Below are 26,170 nucleotides of genomic sequence, written 5' to 3' on the forward strand. Positions count from 1 at the left end.
AGTTATGGCTGGTATCATGTTAACTTAATGTAAGTTATGGCTGGTATCATGTTAACTTAATGTAATGGCTGGTATCATGTTAACTTAATGTAAGTTATGGCTGGTATCATGTTAACTTAATGTAAGTTATGGCTGGTATCATGTTAACTAATGTAAGTTATGGCTGGTATCATGTTAACTTAATGTAAGTTATGGCTGGTATCATGTTAACTTAATGTAAGTTCTGGCTGGTATCATGTTAACTTAATGTAATGGCTGGTATCATGTTAACTTAATGTAAGTTATGGCTGGTATGATGTTAACTTAATGTAAGTTATGGCTGGTATCATGTTAACTTAATGTAAGTTATGGCTGGTATCATGTTAACTTAATGTAAGTTATGGCTGGTATCATGTTAATTAATGTAAGGTATGGCTGGTATCATGTTAACTTAATGTAAGTTATGGCTGGTATCATGTTAACTTAATGTAAGTTATGGCTGGTATGATGTTAACTTAATGTAAGTTATGGCTGGTATCATGTTAACTTAATGTAAGTTATGGCTGGTATCATGTTAACTTAATGTAAGTTCTGGCTGGTATCATGTTAACTTAATGTAAGTTATGGCTGGTATCATGTTAACTTAATGTAAGTTATGGCTGGTATGATGTTAACTTAATGTAAGTTATGGCTGGTATCATGTTAACTTAATGTAAGTTCTGGCTGGTATCATGTTAACTTAATGTAATGGCTGGTATCATGTTAACTTAATGTAAGTTATGGCTGGTATCATGTTAACTTAATGTAAGTTATGGCTGGTATCATGTACTTAATGTAAGTTATGGCTGGTATCATGTTAACTTAATGTAAGTTATGGCTGGTATCATGTTAACTTAATGTAAGTTATGGCTGGTATCATGTTAACTTAATGTAAGTTATGGCTGGTATCATGTTAACTTAATGTAAGTTATGGCTGGTATCATGTTAACTTAATGTAAGTTATGGCTGGTATCGTTAACTTTTCAGTAAAATCAGTTATGGCTGGTATGATGTTAACTTAATGTAAGTTATGGCTGGTATGATGTTAACTTAATGTAAGTTCTGGCTGGTATCATGTTAACTTAATGTAAGTTATGGCTGGTATCATGTTAACTTAATGTAAGTTATGGCTGGTATCATGTTAACTTAATGTAAGTTATGGCTGGTATCATGTTAACTTAATGTAAGTTATGGCTGGTATCGTTAACTTTTCAGTAAAATCAGTTATGGCTGGTATCATATTGACTGGTGATAAAAGGTCATCAAATATATATTATATATATTGGATAATATCTTACATTTGGGGGTAAGTTTGACTGTGTTTGAACCTCTAACAGATAACAGTATTCTATGTGATCAAATGTACCAAAAAAGGAAAGACTGGTAGAATTGTGTTGCTACACTATGCTATGTTGAAAAATGATTGCCACTAGGGATGTAGACAGCTTGGTCAATATCCATGATTATCATAATTCAATGGATAGTTTTACACAATCCTCCAAAGACTGGCTGAGGCTTTTCTCTAAACTTACACCCACACAACATGATTTCTACACACTACAGCCAATCCAGAACATGATCAACTCTGAAGACTCTGGCAACGTTCGAGGGAGTGTTAAATGTAGACGCTTTTCAGAGTTATAGTCTTACAGGGACCAGCTAAAAGACTTGGCAAACAGAGGACATTCAACTCAGTGTGTCCTGCTGGGACCATAATTACATTCAGGGAACGAGAGACGGAGACGTTACCTTAATGTTGTGTGTGCGTTATTATCGCGACATTGCCTGAACTGTACCATTCAAAACATGAACTGTAACATTCAAAACACGACATGGCACAAAATGAGTAAATACTTACATTGAATTGTTCCAAAATGCACTTAAACTGAGCTTGAACACAGCCTGCTAACTGGACTTCCTAACACAGGACATATTGTTGTCAATCTATCAGAGTTATTGTATGTATTCCATATTGCAATGGAATCATTATTATGGTTCTCCTCACCAGTTACATGTGGTGGGGATGTGGCGGTTAGCCGATGTAGTCCTTAACCATTTCTGCTTGTGTATGTGAGTCTATATATCTGTGTGTGTTTGTGTCTCTGTGCATGCTTGCATGCATGCGTGTGAGAGTTTGTGTGTGTGTGTGAGAGAGTGTGTGTGGGAGAGTTTATGTGTGTGTGTGAGGAGTACTGTTGTATTGTGGCTGTGAGCCCTCAACATTGTGTTCCTCATTACTGTCATTGTCTCTGGAGTGAGATTTGTGTGTGCGTGTGTGTGTGTGTGTGTGTTAGTGTGTGCGTGCGTGCGTGCGTGTATAGCACTTACCAAAGTCGCTGGCACAGTAATGCTCCATGATGTTGTCAGCTTTCAGTTGGTTATCACATGGAGGACAGACTTTAGATGCTGGGGAGAAAGAGAGAGAGGAGAATGATTGATATTGTAGCAGTCCCACCTGGGGTTTGAGCCTTGGCCCTTCGGACCATCAACCCAACACCTCAGCTGTTACACCAAGAGATCCGAAGCTCTTGACAATGACAGTAGGTGTTGGGTTTAGGAGCCTACAATACATGTCATATTGTAGCTAGTTTAGACTACAGGTACAGTAGAGGATAATCAGATGGTTCATATAAACAGCAGCATGAGCAGAGTAGAGTAGAGTATAGAGCAGAGTAGAGTATAGAGCAGAGTAGAGTAGAGTATAGAGCAGAGTAGAGTAGAGTATAGAGTAGAGTAGAGTATAGAGCAGAGTAGAGTATAGAGCAGAGTAGAGCGGAGTATAGAGCAGAGTAGAATATAGAGCAGAGTATAGAGCAGAGTAGAGTATAGAGTAGAGTAGAGTATAGAGCAGAGTAGAGTATAGAGCAGAGTAAAGTAGAGTATAGAGCAGAGTATAGTAGAGTCGAGTATAGAGCAGAGTAGAGAATAGAGCAGAGTAGAGTGGAGTATAGAGCAGAGTAGAGTAGCGTAAAGAGCAGAGTATAGTAGAGTAGAATATAGAGCAGAGTGGAGTATAGAGCGGAGTATAGTAGAGTAGAGTATAGGGCAGAGTAGAGTATAGAGCAGAGTAGAGTATAGAGCAGAGTATAGTAGAGTGGAGTATAGAGCGGAGTAGAGTATAGAGTAGAGTATAGAGCAGAGTATAGAGCAGAGTAGAGCAAAGTATACGGCGGAGTAGAATGGAGAATATAGCGGAGTATAGTCGAGTATAGAGCAGAGAAAAGTAGCATATAGAGCAGAGTAGAGCATAGAACAGAGTAGAGCAGAGTAGAGTAGAGCAGAGTATAGAGCAGAGTAGAGTAGAGCATAGAGCTGAGTATAGTAGAGTACTGAGCAGAGTAGAGTATAGAAAATAGCATGGTATAGAGCGTAGTATAGTAGAGTGTAGAGCAGAGTATAGAGCAGAGTAGAGAAGAGTAATGAGTGGAGTATAGAGCAGAGTAGATACGAGTATAGAATACAGAGTATAGTATAAAGCGAAGTATAGCAGAGCAGAGTATAGAATATAGAGCATAGTATAGAGCAGGTTAAAGAGCATAGCAAAGTAGAGAGGAGTAATGAGCATAGTAGAGTAGAGTACAGAGCAGAGTAGAGTATAGCATATAGAGTATAGTATAGAGCAGAGCAGAGTATAGAGTAGAGTAGAGCAGGATAGAGTAGAGTATAGAGCAGCGTAGTGTAGAGTGTAGAGTAGAGTATAGAGCAGAGTAGAGTATGGAGTAGAGTATATAATATAGAGTATAGTATAGAGCAGAGTAGAGTATAGAGCAGAGTAGAGTAGAGTATATAATATAGAGTATAGTATAGAGCGGAGTAGAGTAGAGTATATAATATAGAGTATTTAGAGCAGAGTAGAGTAAAGCATAGAGTAGAGCAGAGTAGAGTATAGAGCGGAGTAGAGTAGAGCACAGAGTAGAGTATAGAGCAGAGTAGGACAGAGTAGTGTAGAGTAGAGCAGAGTAGAGTATAGAGCGGAGTAGAGTAGAGCACAGAGTAGAGTATAGAGCAGAGTAGGACAGAGTAGAGTAGAGCAGAATAGAGTATAGAGCACAGAGTAGAGTATAGAGCAGAGTAGAGTATAGAGCAGAGTAGGACAGAGTAGTGTAGAGCAGAGCAGAGTAGAGCAGAGTATAGAGCAAAGTAGAATAGAGTACAGAGTAGAGTAGAACAGAGTAGAGTATAGAACAGAGTAGAGCATAGAGCAGAGTAGGACAGAGTAGAGTAGAGCAGAATAGAGTAGAGAGCAGAGTAGTATAGAGAGTAGAGTAGAGCAAAGCAGAGTAGAACAGAGTAGAGTAAAGCAGAGTAGAGTATAGAGCAGAAAAGAGAAAAGTAGAGCGTTATAGAGTAGAGAGCAGAATAGTGTAGAGAGTAGAGTATAGAGCAAAGAAGAAAAGAGTAGAGTTGAGTGAAGTATAAAGCAGAGCAGAGTAGAGTAGAGTATAGAGCAGAGTAGAGCGGAGAATATTGCAGAGTATAGAGCAGAGTAGAGCAGAGTAGAGCAGATTACAGAGCAGAGGAGAGGAGAGCAGAGTATAGAGCAAAGTAGAACAGAGTACCGTATAGTACAGAATAGAGTAGAGCAGAGTAGAGCAGAGTATAGAGCACAGTAGAGCAGATTATAGATTAGAGGAGAGGAGAGGAGAGTAGAGTAGAGCAGAGTATAGAGCAGAGTATAGAGCAGAGCAGAGTAGAGTAAAGTACAGTGTAGAACAGAGCAGAGTAGAGTAGAACAGAGTATAGGAAAAGAGTACAGCATAGTACAGAGCAGAGTAGAGTCAAGTAGAGCAGAGCAGATCAGATCAGAGTATAGAGCAGAGTAGAGCAGAGTAGAGTATAGAGCAGAGTAGAGTAGAGCATAGTATAGAGTAGAATAGATCAGAGTATTTTGCCCAGTATAGAGCTGAGTAGAGCAGAGTAGAGTGGAGAAGTGCAGATTAGAGCAGAGTAGAGTGGAGTAGAGCAGAGCAGAGTAGAGTATAGAGAAGAGCAGAATAGAGTAGAGTTTCGAGCAGAGTAGATCAGAGTAGAGTAGAGCAGAGCAGAGTATAGTGTAGATTATAGAGCATAGAAGAGTAAAGGAAAGTAGAGTAGAGCAGAATATAGAGCCGAGTAGAAAAGAGTATCATGCAGAACAGAGTAGAGCAGAGTATAAAGTAGTGTAGAGTAGAGAATAGAGCAGAGTAGAGTCGAGTAGAGCAGAGTATATTGGAGTATAGCGCAGAGTATAGTAGTGTAGAGCAGAGCAGTGTAAAACAGAGTATAGAGCAAAGTAAAGCAGAGTATAGAGCAGAGGAGAGCAGAGTACAGGGCATACTAGAGTAGAGTGGAGCAGAGCAGAGTATAGAGCAGATTATAGCAGAGTATAGTAGAGTATAGATCGGAGTATAGTATAGTGCAGAGCAGAGTATATAGCAGAGTATATAGCAGAGTAAAAGCAGAGTATAGAGAATATTAGAGCAGAGTATAGGGCAGACAACAGTAGAGTGGAGCAGAGCAGAGTATAGTAGAGTAGAGTGTAGAGCAGAGTAGAGTAGAGTATAGAGCAGAGTGGAGTAGAGCAGAGTATATTACAGAGTATAGAGCAGAGTATAGCAGGGTAGGGTAGATTATGGAGCACAGTAGAGGAGAGTAGATAGAGCAGAGATAAGCAGAGTGTAGAGTAGAGCAGAGTATATTGGAGTATAGAGCAGAGTATAGTAGAGTCTAGAGCAGAGCAGAATAGAGCAGAGTGTAGAGCAGAGTAAAACAGAGTATAGAACAGAGTAGAGCACAGTATAGGGCTAATTAGAGTAGAGTGGAGCAGAGCAGAGTAGAGCATAGAGCAGAGTAGAGTAGAGTGTTTTATAGAGTATAGAGCAGAGTATTGCAGAGTAGGCTATATTATGGAGCAGAGTAGAGCAAAGGAGAGTAGATTAGAGAAAAGCATAGATCAGATTATAGAGTAGAGTCGATCAGAGTATAGCGCAGCACATAGTAAAGCAGAGTATAGCGCAGAGTATAGCAGAGTATAGGGTAGCGTATAGTTGAGTATAGAGCAGAGCAGAGTAGAGCAGAGCATTGTGGGGTATAGTGCAGAGTATACTAGAGTATAGAGCATAGCAGAGTAGAGCGGTGTATAGAGCAGAGCAGAGTAGATCAGAGTGTAGAGCAGAGTAGAGCAGAGTATAGATCGGAGTGGAGCAGAGTATAGAGCAGACTAGAGTAGAGTAGAGCATAGTATAGAGCAGAGTAGAGTAGAGCAAGCAGAGTAGAACGGAGCAGAGTAGAACAGAGCAGAGTAGAGAGCAGAGTAGAGTAGAGTACAGTATACAGCAGGGTATAATAGAGTATATAGCAGAGTAGAGCAGAGTATAGATCAGAGTAGAATAGAGTCATGAGCAGACTAGAGTAGGGTATAGAGTAGGTTAGAGTAGAGTATAGAGCAGAGTAGAGTATAGAGTAGAGCGTAGAGTAGAGTAGAGCAGAGTAGAGTAGAGTATAGAGCAGAGTAGAATATAGAGCAGAGTAGAGTAGAGAATAGAGTAGAGCAGACTAGAGTAGAGCAGAGTACAGAGCAGAGTAGAGTAGTGCAAAGCAGAGTAGAACAGTGCAGAGTAGAGCAGAGCAGAGTATAGAGCAGAGTAGAGTATAGAACAGACTAGAGTAGAGTAGAGCAGAGTTAGTGCAGAGTAGAGTCGAGCAGAGTATAGGGCAGAGTAGACTAGAGCAAGCAGAGTAGAACAGGGTAAAGTAGAAGCAGAGTAGAGCAGAGTATAGAGCAGACTAGACAGGAGTAGAGCAGAGTAGAACTGAGCAGAGTAGAGCAGAGTAGAGCAGAGCAGAGAAGAGTAGAGCTGAATAGAGTAGAGAGCAGAGTAGAGTAGAGAGTAGAGTGCTTTATAGAGTGGGGTATAGTAGAGTATAGAGCACAGTATAGTATAGTATAGCTCAGAGTAGAGTAGAGTAATGAGCAGAGTAGATTAAAATATAGAGTAGAGAACAGTATAGAGCAAACTAGGGTAGAAGAATATAGAGCAGAGTAGAGTAGAGTATAGAGCAGAGTAGAGTAGAGTATATCGCAGAGTAGAGAGCAGAGTAGGGTAGTAGAGTAGAGTATAATATAGAGCAGAGTAGAGTATAGGAGAGCAGAGTAGAGTAGAGTAGAGTGGAGTAAATTAGAGCAGAGTAGAGCAGAGTATAGCACTGAATGGAGAGCAGCGAAGGGTAATATAGTAGAGTAGAGAGCAGAACAGGCTAGTAGAGTATAGAGCAGAGTATGGTAGTAGAGTAGAATATAGTATAGAGCAGAGTAGGGTAGCAGAGTAGAGAATCAGTTGGTTCATTCAGTATATAGAACAGCCTGTTTTAGACCCTGGTCTAGTCTGTAGTACTGTGCTGTTTGAGACCCTGGTCTAGACTGTAGTACTGTGCTGTTTGAGACCCTGGTCTAGACTGTAGTACTGTGCTGTTTGAGACCCTGGTCTAGTCTGTAGTACTGTGCTGTTTGAGACCCTGGTCTAGTCTGTAGTACTGTGCTGTTTGAGACCCTGGTCTAGTCTGTAGTACTGTGCTGTTTGAGGCCCTGGTCTAGTCTGTAGTACTGTGCTGTTTGAGACCCTGGTCTAGTCTGTAGTACTGTGCTGTTTGAGACCCTGGTCTAGTCTGTAGTACTGTGCTGTTTGAGACCCTGGTCTAGTCTGTAGTACTGTGCTGTTTGAGACCCTGGTCTAGTCTGTAGTACTGTGCTGTTTGAGACCCTGGTCTAGTCTGTAGCATTTGTTTAGAAGCAGACTGTCAGAAGTTATTTGCTGAAGAGGGAATATATAGTGCATGATCCTGATTAATGTTTGCACTGCAATTACTCTGGAGAAAATGTTTTAATTTGAGAAGTTGTATATTTTGGTTTTGAGGCATGGTGTGTCTGTTTGTGCATGTGTGTGTGTGTGTGTGTCTGTGCCTATGAGCATGTCTGTGAGCATGTGCATGTGCGTGTGCGTGTGCGTGTGCGTGTGCGTGTGCGTGTGCGTGTGCGTGTGCGTGTGTGTGTGTGTGTGTGTGTGTGTGTGTGTGTGGTGTCTCGTTTCATTGATCCACAGAACAACGGTTTGGTGGAAAAGAGAGAAAGAGAGAAAGAGAGCAGGAGGGGAGACCGCGGGGTGCCCTTTTTTGTTTTGGGTAAGGATGTGCGGTTGTAGGTATGTCTACCAGTGTAACATATAGTATGTTCGTTATGGGGCAGGGGCCAGAGTAAGCTTGGCATGGTTAGATATAGTTAGGTCATGGTTTAGATATAGTTAGCCATCATGGTTAGATATAGTAAGCTCATGGTTAGATATAGTTAGGTCTCGTTAGATTATAGTTAGCTCATGGTTAGATTATAGTTAGGTCATGGTAGATATAGTTTAGCCTTCATGGTAGATATAGTTAGCTTCATGGTTAGATATAGTTAGGTCATGGTTAGATATAGTTAGCTCATGGTTAGATATAGTTAGCTCATGGTTAGATATAGTTAGCTCATGGTTAGATATAGTTAGCTAATGGTTAGCTCTGATGGATTTTTGGTAATGTTGAGTTTAGACAACAGTCTTACATTTTTAAAGATAAACCTATGAGTTTGGTATATTATATGACCTGATCGTTCATTTAAATACAACTCCAAGAGAGCATCACAAATCAAAATGACAAAATCTTCAAATTCATGATTGCTACGGGAATATCTAAGTAAAAGTAAACTACTTCACTTCACTTACATCACAGTAAAAACAGGCCATGGTATACTGTGATCCCCCACAGATACTTTTTGACTCCCAAATGGCACCCTATTCCCTACATACAGTAGTGCACTAGGTCGGGAATAGGGTGCCATTGGGGACGTATACACTTACTGCAGTCTAATGATTTCCCCTGTTTATGACTAAACAGGACAGAGCAGAGCAGAGTGTTGGTTGTGCTGTATAGAAGGAATGCATTTTCTTGACAGATACCCTGGCACTGAGACAGCTGGGCAGCCAGCCAGCACAACACCACCCCAGTGAAACTATTACCCTACAGACTGAATAAGATGGAACAGCACAACACCACCCCAGTGAAACTATTACCCTACAGACTGAATAAGATGGAACAGCACAACACCACCCCAGTGAAACTATTACCCTACAGGCTGAATAAGATGGAACAGCACAACACCACCCCAGTGAAACTATTACCCTACAGACTGAATAAGACAGAACAGCACAACACCACCCCAGTGAAACTATTACCCTACAGACTGAATAAGACAGAACAGCACAACACCACCCCAGTGAAACTATTACCCTACAGACTGAATAAGATGGAACAGCACAACACCACCCCAGTGAAACTATTACCCTACAGGCTGGATAAGATGGAACAGCACAACACCACCCCAGTGAAACTATTACCCTACAGGCTGGATAAGACAGAACAGCACAACACCACCCCAGTGAAACTATTACCCTACAGACTGAATAAGATGGAACAGCCTTCAAGTGAATCATTCAAAACAGGCTGAGCCAAGAGGGAGAAAGAGAGAGTGTATGTGTGTGTGTGTGTGTGTGTGTGTGTGTGGTGTGTGTGTGGTGTGTGTGTGTGTGTGGTGTGTGTGTGTGTGTGTGTGTGTGTGTGTGTGTGTGAGAGAGAGAGAGATCGGAGAGCGAGAGATCGAGAGAGAGAGAGAGAGAGAGAGAGAGAGGAGAGAAGAGAGAGAGAGAGAGAGAAGAAGAGAGAGAGAGAAGAGAGAGAGAGAAGAGAGAGAGAGAGAAGAAGAGAGAGAGGAGGAGAGAGAGACGGAGAGAGAGAGAGAGAGAGGAGAGAGAGAGAGATATTAAATGTTGAGTCTTTTCCACTGTGAGGAGTTCTCATGCATTAACACAGGGAAGCCTGCTAGACAGAGAGGGTCAGGGCTTTAATTGTGTGGTGCTGACAATAAGGCCTGAGCTGGACAACACACACACACACCACACACACACACACACCCACACACCACACACACACCACACACACACACACACACACACACACCACACACACACACACTGAAGGTTTCTGTGTGACTAAGGGGTTCACCTCAATGCGACCCAGTGCAGTGAGGCATGTTGAACTCTGACCCCTGTCATTATCTGGCCAGACGGCTAGTTAGGACCAGGTGATAACCTTTTAACCCTGAGAGGAGAATGGGCTGGGAGCCGACCCTCTCTACCCCACTCAATTCAATTCAACCCCCCCCTCTCTCTCTACCCCTCTCTTTCTTTCTTTCTCTCTCTCTCTCTCTCTTCTCTCTCTCTCTCTCTCTCTCTGTACCCTGTAGTCATCCTGGATAGGGCCATGACTTTGGAGAATATGATTTCTGTTCTGTAGAGGACACACACACACACACACACACACACACACACACACACACACACACACACACACACACACACACACACAAAGTGGGTATAGGATTCCGACATATGTGAGAATCGTGTTGTGTTTAAGTGAACCCGGGGGTCGGCACGCGGGCGATGTTTAAGCGCTCCTCTGTCAGTGAGCATGCTGCATTTTAACAGATGTTAGCCTCGCTGACATAAATCACACGCTGTATTTCATGTCTGTGTGTGTGTGTGTGTATTTCATCCCCGTCCACAGCAGCGTTTTATGTCAGAAGTGTCGCTGCTCGTAAATTAAAGGGCCTAAATGAACCGTGAGATTATGACCTGTGCAGAGTTTCAACTAGACATTCTACACATTAAAGCCTCTGTGATACTCGGGAGTGTGTGTGTATTTGTGCAAGCATCTGTGTGTGTGTGTGTGTGTGTGTGTGTGTGTGTGTGTGTGGTTGTGCGTGTGTAATACTGTACGGATCAGTATTATTCAATCTGACAGTAGACAGTAGACAGCAGCCAGTCATGTTAACATTGCCAAAGCAAGTGAAATAGATAATAAACAAAAGTGAAATAAACAATAAAATGTACAGTAAGCATTACAATAAACACTCCTTTCTGTCTTGTGTGTGTGAATGCTTTGCTATATCATGTAATTGCAGAATAGCTGGTATCTGGTTCTTCCAGACAGAAAGGAGAGAGATCCCTCTGAATGGTACAGACCTCAGACAGACACTGCAGGAAGAGGAATGTTTTGATCTAGTAGTTTCTAAAGACCAACGATTTAATCGACTTCGATGCGATCTTAGAGCACATAATGAAGAAAAAGTTCAAAATTAACTCAAACCTAAAAATAAACACGTACTTTGGTTTGTTCCATTTAGGCCACGTGTTCATCTGCTTTGATGTTGAACTCTCCAACTATTATGGGGGGGGGGCATCTATACACCAGACCAAGCAGCGTAGGAGTGGGAGACTTCCAGGCTGGTACTCTAGCCTGTTAAACAGAATGATGACTTCACCAGTGAGCAAATACTGTACACTCTTCTCTTACAGATTTCATCTTTTTTAGAGGAGTTTGACAGCAGTTGTGTGTTAGAAGGAGCATTATGGTCTGTTTGGAACGCTCATGTAGTGTAGTCAGCAAAATAAATTTAGAAATCTATATTATTCAATTATTGCACCCACACTACTCGCGTGCGCCAATGAGCGTCTCCGTTGCCAAGGGCTAAAATAGAATAAAATAGAAGTTCTATTTCTGTCGCAGATTGCGCTGCAAGTCTTGCCTCTCCCAGCTCCTCATTGGTTTATAGAAGCAGGTACCCACGTGCAATCTCCTCATTGGTTATACCCACGTGGGTGACTGAAAGACGAACGAGGTCAGTGGCGGTAATGCACCTAATTTATGAAAGTTGCCAATCCCAATAGAAAGTCAAGAGAAGAAAAAGCCTAGAAGGAGGAGAGATGACTAGAAACGATTCGGTTGACTGTTTTATGTCTGGATTAATTGGCGGAGTAGAGGACCTTGTGCATTTCAGGTAAAATAACAACTCAATGTTTATATCCCAGGACAAATTAGCTAGCAACAGCAAGCTAGCTAAATAGGACAAATTAGCTAGCAAGTGCAACCTAGCTAGCTAACTTTCCATAAATGTTTAATGCTTTCGACCTGTCCACAAATTAATGTAACTGGTTCAGAGTTTTTTTAAATATTTTAACATGAGTGTCGTGATCGCTTTGGCGTGGGGGGACAAAATACATTTACGCACGATGGCGCACGCGCCAAGCCGGTTTGGGTTCCGTGTTAGGGTTAGTATTATGGTCTGGAACACTACAGGGTTAGGGTTAGTATTATGGTCTGGAACACTACAGGGTTAGGGTTAGTATATGGTTGGAACACTACAGGGTTAGGGTAGTATTATGGTCTGGAACACTACAGGGTTGGGTTAGTATTATGGTCTGGAACACTACAGGGTTAGGGTTGTATATGGTCTGGAACACTACAGGGTTAGGGTTAGTATTATGGTCTGGAACACTACAGGGTTAGGGTTAGTATTATGGTTGTCTGGAACACTACAGGGTTAGGGTTAGTATTATGGTCTGGGAACACTACAGGGTTAGGGTTAGTATTATGGTCTGGAACACTACAGGGTTAGGGTTAGTATTATGGTCTGGAACACTACAGGGTTAGGGTTAGTATTATGGTCTGGAACACTACAGGGTTGGGTTAGTATTATGGTCTGGAACACTACAGGGTTAGGGTTAGTATTATGGTCTGGAACACTACAGGGTTAGGGTTAGTATTATGGTCTGGAACACTACAGGGTTAGGGTTAGTATATGGTCTGGAACACTACAGGTTAGGGTTAGTATTATGGTCTGGAACACTACAGGGTTAGGGTTAGTATTATGGTCTGGAACTACAGGTTAGGGTTAGTATTATGGTCTGGAACACTACAGGGTTAGGGTTAGTATTATGGTCTGGAACACTACAGGGTTAGGGTTAGTATTATGGTCTGGAACACTACAGGGTTAGGGTTAGTATTATGGTCTGGAACACTACAGGGTTAGGGTTAGTATTATGGTCTGGAACACTACAGGGTTAGGGTTAGTATTATGGTCTGGAACACTACAGGGTTAGGGTTAGTATTATGGTCTGGAACCTACAGGGTTAGGGTTAGTATTATGGTCTGACACTAAGGGTTAGGGTTAGTATTATGGTCTGGACACTACAGGGTGAGGGTTAGTATTATGGTTCTGGAACACTACAGGGTTAGGTTAGTATATGGTCCTGGAACACTACAGGGTTAGGGTTAGTATTATGGTCTGGAACACTACAGGGTTAGGGTTAGTATTATGGCTCTGGAACACTACAGGGTTAGGGTTAGTATATGGTCTGGAACACTACAGGGTTAGGGTTAGTATTATGGTCTGGACACTACAGGGTTAGGGTTAGTATTATGGTCTGGAACACTACAGGGTTAGGGTTAGTATTATGGTCTGGAACACTACAGGGTTAGGGTTAGTATATGGTCTGGAACACTACAGGGTTAGGTTAGTATTTAATGGTCTTGGAACACTACAGGTTAGGGTTAGTATTATGGTCTGGAACCACTACAGGGTTAGGGTTAGTATTATGGTTGCTGGAACACTACAGGGTTAGGGTTAGTATTATGGTCTGGAACACTACAGGGTTAGGGTTAGTATTATGGTCTGGAACACTACAGGGTTAGGGTTAGTATTATGGTCTGGAACACTACAGGGTTAGGGTTCGTATTATGGTCTGGAACACTACAGGGTTAGGGTTAGTATTTATGAGTCTGGAACACTACAGGGTTTAGGGTTAGTATTTATGTCTGGGAACACTACAGGGTTAGGGTTAGGATTTATGGTCTGGAACACTACAGGGTTAGTGTTAGTATTATGGTCTGGAACACCCTACAAGGGTTGGGTTAGTATTATTGTCTGGGAACACTACAGGGTTAGGGTTAGTATTATGGTCTGGAAACACTACAGGGTTAGGGTTAGTATTATGGTCTGGAAACATACAGGGTTAGGGTTAGTATTATGGTCTGGAACACTACAGGGTTAGGGTAGTATTATGGTCGGAACACTACAGGGTTAGGGTTAGGTATTATGGTCTTGGAACACTACAGGGTTAGGGTTAGTATTATGGTCTGGAACACTACAGGGTTAGGGTTAGTATTATGGTCTGGAACACTACAGGGTTAGGGTTAGTATTATGGTCTGGAACACTACAGGGTTAGGGTTAGTATTATGGTCTGGAACACTACAGGGTTAGGGTTAGTATTATGGTCTGGAACACTACAGGGTTAGGGTTAGTATTATGGTCTGGAACACTACAGGGTTAGGTTAGTATTATGGTCTGGAACACTACAGGGTTAGGGTTAGTATTATGGTCTGGAACACTACAGGGTTAGGGTTAGTATTATGGTCTGGACACACAGGGTTAGGGTTAGTATTATGGTCTGGAACACTACAGGGTTAGGGTTAGTATTATGGTCTGGAACACTACAGGGTAGGGTTAGTATTATGGTCTGGAACACTACAGGGTTAGGGTTAGTATTATGGTCTGGAACACTACAGGGTTAGGGTTAGTATTATGGTCTGGAACACTACAGGGTTAGGGTTAGTATTATGGTCTGGGACACTACAGGGTTAGGGTTAGTATTATGGTCTGGAACACTACAGGGTTAGGGTTAGTATTATGGTCTGGAACACTACAGGGTTAGGGTTAGTATTATGGTCTGGGACACTACAGGGTTAGGGTTAGTATTATGGTCTGGAACACTACAGGGTTAGGGTTAGTATTATGGTCTGGGAACACTACAGGGTTAGGGTTAGTATTATGGTCTGGAACACTACAGGGTTAGGGTTAGTATTATGGTCTGGAACACTACAGGGTTAGGGTTAGTATTATGGTCTGGAACACTACAGGGTTAGGGTTAGTATTATGGTCTGGAACACTACAGGGTTAGGGTTAGTATTATGGTCTGTCTGGAACACTACAGGGTTAGGGTTAGTATTATGGTCTGTCTGGAACACTACAGGGTTAGGGTTAGTATTATGTCTGGAACACTACAGGGTTAGGGTTAGTATTATGGTCTGGAACACTACAGGGTTAGGGTTAGTATTATGGTCTGGAACACTACAGGGTTAGGGTTAGTATTATGGTCTGGAACACTACAGGGTTAGGGTTAGTATTATGGTCTGGAACACTACAGGGTTAGGGTTAGTATTATGGTCTGGAACACTACAGGGTTAGGGTTAGTATTATGGTCTGTCTGGACACTACAGGGTTAGGGTTAGTATGATGGTCTGGAACACACAGGGTTAGGGTTAGTATTATGGTCTGGAACACTACAGGGTTAGGGTTAGTATTATGGTCTGGAACACTACAGGGTTAGGGTTAGTATTATGGTCTGGAACACTACAGGGTTAGGGTTAGTATTATGGTCTGGAACACTACAGGGTTAGGGTTAGTATTATGGTCTGGAACACTACAGGGTTAGGGTTAGTATTATGGTCTGGAACACTACAGGGTTAGGGTTAGTATTATGGTCTGGAACACTACAGGGTTAGGGTTAGTATTATGGTCTGGAACACTACAGGGTTAGGGTTAGTATTATGGTCTGGAACATACAGGGTTAGGGTTAGTATTATGGTCTGGAACACTACCGGGTTAGGGTTAGTATTATGGTCTGGAACACTACAGGGTTAGGGTTAGTATTATGGTCTGGAACACTACAGGGTTAGGGTTAGTATTATGGTCTGGAACACTACGGGTTAGGGTTAGTATTATGGTCTGGAACACTACAGGGTTAGGGTTAGTATTATGGTCTGGAACACTACAGGGTTAGGGTTAGTATTATGGTCTGGAACACTACAGGTGTTAGGGTTAGTATTATGGTCTGGAACACTACAGGGTTAGGGTTAGTATTATGGTTCTGGAACCACTACAGGGTTAGGGTTAGTATTATGGTCTGGAACACTACAGGGTTAGGGTTAGTATTATGGTCTGGAACACTACAGGGAGGTAGGGGTTGTATTATGGTCTGGTAACACTACAGGGTTAGGGTTAGTATTATGGTCTGGAACACTACAGGGTTAGGGTTAGTATTATGGTGTCTGGAACACTACAGGGTTAGGGTTAGTATTATGGTCTGGAACACTACAGGGTTAGGGTTAGTATTATGGTCTGGAACACTACAGGGTTAGGTTAGTATTATGGTCTGGAACACTACAGGGTTAGGGTTTAGTATTATGGTCTGGAACACTACAGGGTTAGGGTTAGTATTATGGTCTGGAACACTACAGGGTTAGGGTTAGTATTATGGTTGTCTGGAACACTACAGGGGTTTGAGGGTAGTATTCTGGTCTGGAACACTACAGGGTTAGGGTTAGTATTATGGTCTGGAACACTACAGGGTTAGGGTTAGTATTATGGTCTGGAACACTACAGGGTTAGGGTTAGTATTATGGTCTGTGAAACACTACAGGGTTAGGGTTAGTATTATGGTCTGGAACACGACAGGGTTAGGGTTAGTATTCTGTTCTGGAACACTACAGGGTTAGGGTTAGTATTATGGTCTGGGAACACTACAGGGTTAGGGTTAGTATTATGGTCTGGGAACACTACAGGTTAGGGTTTAGTATTATGGTCCTGGAACACTACAGGGTTAGGGGTTAGTATTATGGTCTGGACACTACAGGGTTTAGGGTTAGTAGTTATGGTCCTGGAACACTACAGGGTTAGGGTTAGTATTATGGTCTGGAACACTAAGGGTTAGGGGTTAGTATTATGGTCTGAACACTACAGGGTTAGGGTTAGTATTAGGTCTGGGACACTACAGGGTTAGGGTTAGTAATTAGGGCTGGAACACTACAGGGTTAGGGTTAGTATTATGGGCTGGGAACACTACTACAGGGTAGGGTTAAGTATTATGGTCTGCGGAGACACTACAGGGTTAGGGTTAGTATTATGGTCTGGAACACTACAGGGTTAGGGGTTAGTATTATGGTCCTGGAACACTACAGGGTTAGGGTTAGTATTATGGTCCTGGAACACTACAGGGTTAGGGGTTAGTATTATGGGTCTGGAACACTACAGGGTTAGGGTTAGTATTATGGTCTGGAACACTACATGGGTTAGGGGTTAGTATTATGGCTGTCTGGAACACTACAGGGTTAGGGTAGTATTATGGTCTGGAACACTACAGGGTTAGGGTTAGTATTATGGTCTGGAACACTACAGGGTTAGGGTTAGTTTATGGTCTGTCTGGAACACTACAGGGTTAGGGTTAGTATTATGGTTCTGTCTGGAACACTACAGGTTAGGGTTAGTATTATGGTCTGGAACACTAACAGGGTTAGGGTTAGTATTATGGTCTGGAAACACTACAGGGTTAGGTAGTATTATGGTCTGGAACACTACAGGGTTAGGGTTAGTATTATGGTCGGAAACACTACAGGGTTAGGGTTAGTATTATGGTCTGGGAACACTACAGGGTCTAGGGTTAGTATTATGGTCTGGAACACTACAGGGTAGGGTTAGTATTATGGTCTGGAACACTACAGGGTTAGGTTAGTATTATGGTCTGGAACACTACAGGGTTAGGGTTAGTATTATGGTCTTCTGTTCTGGAAGCACTACAGGGTTAGGGTTAGTATTATGGTCTGGGACACTACAGGGTTAGGGTTAGTATTATGGTCTGGAACACTACAGGTTAGGGTTAGTATTATGGTCTGGAACACTACAGGGTTAGGGTTAGTATTATGGTCTGGGAACCACTACAGGGTTAGGGTTAGTATTATGGTCTGGAACACTACAGGGTTAGGGTTAGTATTATGGTCTGGAACACTACAGGGTTAGGGTAGTATTATGGTCTGGGAACACTACAGGGTTAGGGTTAGTATTATGGTCTGGAACACTACAGGGTTAGGGTTAGTATTATGGTCTGGGACACTACAGGGTTAGGTTAGTATTATGGTCTGGAACACTACAGGGTTAGGGTTAGTATTATGGTCTGTCTGGAACACTACAGGGTTTAGGGTTAGTATTATGGTCTGGAACACTACAGGGTTAGGGTTAGTATTATGGTCTGGGACACTACAGGGTTAGGGTTAGTATTATGGTCTGGAACACTACAGGGTTAGGGTTAGTATTATGGTCTGTCTGGAACACTACAGGGTTAGGGTTAGTATTATGGTCTGGAACACTACAGGGTTAGGGTTAGTATTATGGTCTGGAACACTACAGGGTTAGGGTTAGTATTATGGTCTGTCTGGAACACGGGTTAGGGTTAGTATTATGGTCTGGAACACTACAGGGTTAGGGTTAGTATTATGGTCTGGAACACTACAGGGTTAGGGTTAGTATTATGGTCTGGAACACTACAGGGTTAGGGTTAGTATTATGGTCTGGAACACTACAGGGTTAGGGTTAGTATTATGGTCTGTAACACTACAGGGTTAGGGTTAGTATTATGGTCTGGAAACTACAGGGTTAGGGTTAGTATTATGGTCTGTCTGGAACCTAGGGTTAGGGTTAGTATTATGGTCTGTAACACTACAGGGTTAGGGTTAGTATTATGGTCTGGAACACTACAGGGTTAGGGTTAGTATTATGGTCTGGAACACTACAGGGTTAGGGTTAGTATTATGGTCTGGAACACTACAGGGTGAGGGTTAGTATTATGGTCTGGAACACTACAGGGTTAGGTTAAGTATTATGGTCTGGAACACTACAGGGTTAGGGTTAGTATTATGGTCTGGAACACTACAGGGTTAGGTAGTATTATGGTCTGGAAACACTACAGGGTTATGGTTAGTTTATGGTCTGGACACTACAGGGTAGGTTAGTATTATGGTCTGGAACACTACAGGGTTAGGGTTAGTATTATGGTCTGTCTGGAACACTACAGGGTTAGGGTTAGTATTATGGTCTGGAACACTACAGGGTTATGGTTAGTATATGGTCTGTAACACTACAGGGTAGGGTTAGTATATGGTTGTAAGGGTTAGGGTTAGTTATGGTCTGGAACACTACAGGGTTAGGGTTAGATATGGTCTGGAACACTACAGGGTTAGGGTTAGTATTATGGTCTGGAACACTACAGGGTTAGGGTTAGTATTATGGTCTGTCTGGAACACTACAGGGTTAGGGTTAGTATTAGGTCTGTCTGGAACACTACAGGGTTAGGGTTAGTATTATGGTCTGGAACACTACAGGGTTAGGGTTAGTATTATGGTCTGGAACACTACAGGGTTAGGGTTAGTATTATGGTCTGGAACACTACAGGGTTAGGGTTAGTATTATGGTCTGGAACACTACAGGGTTAGGGTTAGTATTATGGTCTGGAACACTACAGGGTTAGGGTTAGTATTATGGTCTGGAACACTACAGGGTTAGGGTTAGTATTATGGTCTGGAACACTACAGGGTTAGGGTTAGTATTATGGTCTGGAACACTACAGGGTTAGGGTTAGTATTATGGTCTGTCTGTAACACTACAGGGTTAGGGTTAGTATTATGGTCTGGAACACTACAGGGTTAGGGTTAGTATTATGGTCTGGAACACTACAGGGTTAGGGTTAGTATTATGGTTCTGGAACACTACAGGGTTAGGGTTAGTATTATGGTCTGTAACACTACAGGGTTAGGGTTAGTATTATCGGTTTGGGGACACTACAGGGTTAGGGTTAGTATTATGGTCTGTCTGGAACACTACAGGGTTAGGGTTAGGGTTAGTCTTATGGTCTGGCAAACCCTACAGGGTTAGGGTTAGTATTATGGTCTGGAACACTAAGGGTTAGGGTTAGTATTATGGTCTGGAACACTACAGGGTTAGGGTTAGTATTATGGTCTGGGAACACTACAGGGTTAGGGTTAGTATTATGGTCTGGGACCACTACAGGGTTAGGGTTAGTATTATGGTCTGGAACACTACAGGGTTAGGGTTAGTATTATGGTCTGGAACACTACCGGGTTAGGGTTAGTATTATGGTTCTGGAACACTACAGGGTTAGGGTTAGTATTATGGTCTGGAACACTACAGGGTTAGGGTTAGTTTATGGCTGGAACCATACAGGGTTAGGGTTAGTATTATGGTCTGGAACACTACAGGGTTAGGGTTAGTCTTATGTCTGGAACACTACAGGGTTAGGGTAGTATTATGGTCTGGAACACTACAGGGTTAGGGTTAGTATTATGGTCTGGACACATACAGGGTTTAGGGTTAGTATTATGGTCTGGGAACACTACAGGGTAGGGTTAGTATTATGGGTCTGGAACACTACAGGGTTAGGGTTAGTATATGGTCTGGGACCACTACAGGGTTAGGGTTAGTATTATGGTCTGGGACACTACAGGGTTAGGGTTAGTATATGGTCTGTAACACTATAGGGTTAGGGTTAGTATTATGGTCTGGAACACTACAGGGTTAGGGTTTAGTATTATGGTCTGGAACACTACAGGGTTAGGGTAGTATTATGGTCTGGGACACTACAGGGTTAGGGTTAGTATTATGGTCTGTACACTACAGGGTTAGGGTTAGTATTATGGTCTGGAACACTACAGGGTTAGGGTTAGTATTATGGTCTGTAACACTACAGGGTTAGGGTTAGTATTATGGTCGAACCACTACAGGGTTAGGGTTAGTATTATGGTCTGGAACACTACAGGGTTAGGGTTAGTATTATGGTCTGTCTGGAACACTACAGGGTTAGGGTTAGTATTATGGTCTGGAACACTACAGGGTTAGGGTTAGTATTATGGTCTGGAAACACTACAGGGTTAGGGTTAGTATTATGGTCTGGAACACTACAGGGTTAGGGTTAGTATTATGGTCTGGAACACTACAGGGTTAGGGTTAGTATTATGGTCTGGAACACTACAGGGTTAGGGTTAGTATTATGGTCTGTAACACTACAGGGTTAGGGTTAGTATTATGGTCTGGAACACTACAGGGTTAGGGTTAGTATTATGGTCTGGAACACTACAGGGTTAGGGTTAGTATTATGGTCTGGAACACTACAGGGTTAGGGTTATTATTATGGTCTGTCTGGAACACTACAGGGTTAGGGTTAGTATTATGGTCTGGAACACTACAGGGTTAGGGTTAGTATAATGGTCTGGAACACTACAGGGTTAGGGTTAGTATTATGGTCTGTCTGGAACACTACAGGGTTAGGGTTAGTATTATGGTCTGGAACACTAGTTAGTATAATGGTCTGGAACACTACAGGGTTAGGGTTAGTATTATGGTCTGGAACACTACAGGTAGGGTTAGTATATGGTCTGGAACACTACAGGGTTAGGGTTAGTATTATGGTCTGGAACACTACAGGGTTAGGGTTAGTATTATGGTCTGGAACACTACAGGGTTAGGGTTAGTATTATGGTCTGGAACACTACAGGGTTAGGGTTAGTATTATGGTCTGGAACACTACAGGGTTAGGGTTAGTATTATGGTCTGTCTGGAACACTACAGGGTTAGGGTTAGTATTATGGTCTGTCTGGAACACTACAGGGTTAGGGTTAGTATTATGGTCTGTCTGGAACACTACAGGGTTAGGGTTAGTATTATGGTCTGGAACACTACAGGGTTAGGGTTAGTATTATGGTCTGTCTGGAACACTACAGGGTTAGGGTTAGTATTATGGTCTGGAACACTACAGGGTTAGGGTTAGTATTATGGTCTGGAACACTACAGGCTTAGGGTTAGTATTATGGTCTGGAACACTACAGGGTTAGGGTTAGTATTATGGTCTGGAACACTACAGGGTTAGGGTTAGTATTATGGTCTGGAACACTACAGGGTTAGGGTTAGTATTATGGTCTGGAACACTACAGGGTTAGGGTTAGTATTAGGTCTGTCTGGAACACTACAGGGTTAGGGTTAGTATTATGGTCTGGAACACTACAGGGTTAGGGTTAGTATTATGGTCTGTCTGGAACACTACAGGGTTAGGGTTAGTATTATGGTCTGGAACACTACAGGGTTAGGGTTAGTATTATGGTCTGGAAAACTACAGGGTTAGGGTTAGTATTATGGTCTGGAACACTACAGGGTTAGGGTTAGTATTATGGTCTGTAACACTACAGGGTTAGGGTTAGTATTATGGTCTGGAAAACTACAGGGTTAGGGTTAGTATTATGGTCTGTCTGGAACACTACAGGGTTAGGGTTAGTATTATGGTCTGTCTGGAACACTACAGGGTTAGGGTTAGTATTATGGTCTGGAACACTACAGGGTTAGGGTTAGTATTATGGTCTGGAACACTACAGGGTTAGGGTTAGTATTATGGTCTGGAAAACTACAGGGTTAGGGTTAGTATTATGGTCTGGAACACTACAGGGTTAGGGTTAGTATTATGGTCTCGAACACTACAGGGTTAGGGTTAGTATTATGGTCTGTCTGGAACACTACAGGGTTAGGGTTAGTATTATGGTCTGGAAAACTACAGGGTTAGGGTTAGTATTATGTCTGTAACACTACAGGGTTAGGGTTAGTATTATGGTCTGTCTGGAACACTACAGGGTTAGGGTTAGTATTATGGTCTGTCTGGAACACTACAGGGTTAGGGTTAGTATTATGGTCTGGAACACTACAGGGTTAGGGTTAGTATTATGGTCTGTAACACTACAGGGTTAGGGTTAGTATTATGGTCTGGAACACTACAGGGTTAGGGTTAGTATTATGGTCTGGAACACTACAGGGTTAGGGTTAGTATTATGGTCTGGAACACTACAGGGTTAGGGTTATGTCAGACTAGGAGGCTCTCAGGACATCAGAGAGGCTCTGGTTCATAACAGAATTTCAGCAGCCGCTAACCTGCCTGGCTTAAACTGATACGGGTTCACACTCAGTTTCATACTCACACTCACATGCACACTCACACGCACAGACACATGCACGTTTACACGGATCAGAAGTGTAAATCACAAGCTCTCCAGCAGGATGGAGACACACAGGATGGTGTAATGTTCAATCAGAAGCTGTAAACAGGTTTCTAGAAAAAATTTCACAATGACATTTTCCTTAAAAATTGGCCTTGGGACCAGTGTTTTAATACATGAATGAATCCTAACATAACAGAGTTCAACAATTAAATAAAACTTTTAATTGTATGAATTCCACAATTTGGGAATTTCAGAATTCTGTGGTTGCCATGGCACCGTTAGGTAGCCTTTGCAGAGAGCGCTGTAAATATTGTACATATTTTACTGTTTTAAGTGTTGTTTTATTAACTTTTTTAATCAACTCTTTTTGTTTTAGATAACTTGTTGGTAGATGAACTGAAATATCTGGTGCTGACCCATGGAATTGCAGGCCTGATTATTACAAGTTGCTATTTGGCTTGGTTGGCTAGCTAGATATGAATGATAAAACAACACCAGATCAACAGCATTGGCTTTTCAGCCCCCAGACCCAATTTCTACAGGAAGTGGACCCTTTCTGTCTGATGTCTCTACCTCCCTGTCTGTCTGATTTCTCTACCTCCCTGTCTGTCTGTTGTCTCTACCTCCCTGTCTGTCTGATGTCTCTACCTCCCTGTCTGTCTGATGTCTCTACCTTCCTGTCTGATGTCTCTACCTCCCTGTCTGTCTGATGTCTCTACCTTCCTGTCTGTCTGATGTCTCCTCCTCCCTGTCTGTCTGATGTCTCTACCTCCCTGTCTGTCTGATGTCTCTACCTTCCTGTCTGTCTGATGTCTCTACCTCCCTGTCTGTCTGATGTCTCTACCTTCCTGTCTGATGTCTCTACCTCCCTGTCTGTCTGATGTCTCCTGCTCCCTGTCTGTCTGATGTCTCTACCTCCCTGTCTGTCTGATGTCTCTACCTCCCTGTCTGTCTGATGTCTCTACCTCCCTGTCTGTCTCATGTCTCTACCTCCCTGTCTGTCTGATGTCTCTACCTCCCTGTCTGTCTGATGTCTCTACCTCCCTGTCTGTCTGATGTCTCTATCTTCCTGTCTGATGTCTCTACCTCCCTGTCTGTCTGTTGTCTCTACCTCCCTGTCTGTCTGATGTATCTACCTCCCTGTCTGTCTGATGTCTCCACCTCCCTGTCTGTCTGATGTCTCTACCTCCCTGTCTGTCTGATGATCTACCTCCCTGTCTGTCTGATGTATCTACCTCCCTGTCTGTCTGATGTCTCTACCTCCCTGTCTGTCTGATGTATCTACCTCCCTGTCTGTCTGGTGTCTCTACCTCCCTGTCTGTCTGATGTATCTACCTCCCTGTCTGTCTGATGTCTCTACCTCCCTGTCTGTCTGATGTCTCTACCTCCCTGTCTGTCTGATGTATCTACCTCCCTGTCTGTCTGATGTCTCTACCTCCCTGTCTGTCTGATGTATCTACCTCCCTGTCTGTCTGATGTCTCTACCTCCCTGTCTGTCTGATGTCTCTACCTCCCTGTCTGTCTGATGTATCTACCTCCCTGTCTGTCTGATGTCTCTACCTCCCTGTCTGTCTGATGTCTCTACCTCCCTGTCTGTCTGATATATCTACCTCCCTGTCTGTCTGATGTCTCTACCTCCCTGTCTGTCTGATGTATCTACCTTCCTGTCTGTCTGATGTCTCTACCTCCTTGTCTGTCTGATGTCTCTACCTCCCTGTCTGTCTGATGTATCTACCTCCCTGTCTGTCTGATATATCTACCTCCCTGTCTGTCTGATGTCTCTACCTCCCTGTCTGTCTGATATATCTACCTCCATGTCTGTCTGATATATCTACCTCCCTGTCTGTCTGATGTCTCTACCTCCCTGTCTGTCTGATTTATCTACCTCCCTGTCTGTCTGATGTCTCTACCTCCCTGTCTGTCTGATGTATCTACCTCCCTGTCTGTCTGATGTATCTACCTCCCTGTCTGTCTGATATATCTACCTCCATGTCTGTCTGATGTCTCCACCTCCCTGTCTGTCTGATGTCTCTACCTCCCTGTCTGTCTGATGTATCTACCTCCCTGTCTGTCTGATGTATCTACCTTCCTGTGATGTATCTACCTCCCTGTCTGTCTGATGTCTCTACCTCCCTGTCTGTCTGATGTATCTACCTCCCTGTCTGTCTGATGTCTCTACCTCCCTGTCTGTCTGATGTCTCTACCTCCCTGTCTGTCTGATGTCTCTACCTCCCTGTCTGTCTGATGTCTCTACCTCCCTGTCTGTCTGATGTATCTACCTCCCTGTCTGTCTGATATATCTACCTCCCTGTCTGTCTGATGTCTCTACCTCCCTGTCTGTCTGATGTATCTACCTCCCTGTCTGTCTGATATATCTACCTCCATGTCTGTCTGATGTATCTACCTCCCTGTCTGTCTGATGTCTCTACCTCCCTGTCTGTCTGATGTCTCTACCTCCCTGTCTGTCTGATGTCTCTACCTCCCTGTCTGATGTCTCTACCTCCCTGTCTGTCTGATGTCTCTACCTCCCTGTCTGTCTGATGTCTCTACCTCCCTGTCTGTCTGATGTATCTACCTCCCTGTCTGTCTGATATATCTACCTCCCTGTCTGTCTGATGTCTCTACCTCCCTGTCTGTCTGATTTATCTACCTCCCTGTCTGTCTGATATATCTACCTCCATGTCTGTCTGATGTCTCCACCTCCCTGTCTGTCTGATGTCTCTACCTCCCTGTCTGTCTGATGTATCTACCTCCCTGTCTGTCTGATGTATCTACCTTCCTGTCTGTCTGATGTATCTACCTCCCTGTCTGTCTGATGTCTCTACCTCCCTGTCTGTCTGATGTATCTACCTCCCTGTCTGTCTGATGTCTCTACCTCCCTGTCTGTCTGATGTATCTACCTCCCTGTCTGTCTGATGTCTCTACCTCCCTGTCTGTCTGATGTCTCTACCTCCCTGTCTGTCTGATATATCTACCTTCCTGTCTGTCTGATGTCTCTACCTCCCTGTCTGTCTGATGTATCTACCTCCCTGTCTGTCTGATATATCTACCTCCATGTCTGTCTGATGTATCTACCTCCCTGTCTGTCTGATGTCTCTACCTCCCTGTCTGTCTGATGTCTCTACCTCCCTGTCTGTCTGATGTATCTACCTCCCTGTCTGATGTCTCTACCTCCCTGTCTGTCTGATGTCTCTACCTCCCTGTCTGTCTGATGTCTCTACCTCCCTGTCTGTCTGATGTCTCTACCTCCCTGTCTGTCTGATGTATCTACCTCCCTGTCTGTCTGATGTCTCTACCTCCCTGTCTGTCTGATGTCTCTACCTCCCTGTCTGTCTGATGTCTCTACCTCCCTGTCTGTCTGATGTC

At 43.1% G+C, this 26,170-nt stretch overlaps 1 protein-coding gene across 1 annotated transcript in view; it reads right to left on the reverse strand.

Moving 5' to 3' along the window:
* LOC115193535 (secreted frizzled-related protein 5-like) overlaps nt 1-26,170 on the reverse strand; it is a 46,485-nt gene that overhangs the window by 12,673 nt on the left and 7,642 nt on the right. The window contains exon 2 of the mRNA XM_029752250.1: nt 2,347-2,424. Coding sequence (XP_029608110.1) covers nt 2,347-2,424 — 78 coding nt within the window. The remainder of the gene's footprint in view (nt 1-2,346; nt 2,425-26,170) is intronic.

Source organism: Salmo trutta, chromosome 5, assembly GCF_901001165.1.
Source record: "Salmo trutta chromosome 5, fSalTru1.1, whole genome shotgun sequence".
NCBI lineage: Eukaryota > Metazoa > Chordata > Actinopteri > Salmoniformes > Salmonidae > Salmo > Salmo trutta.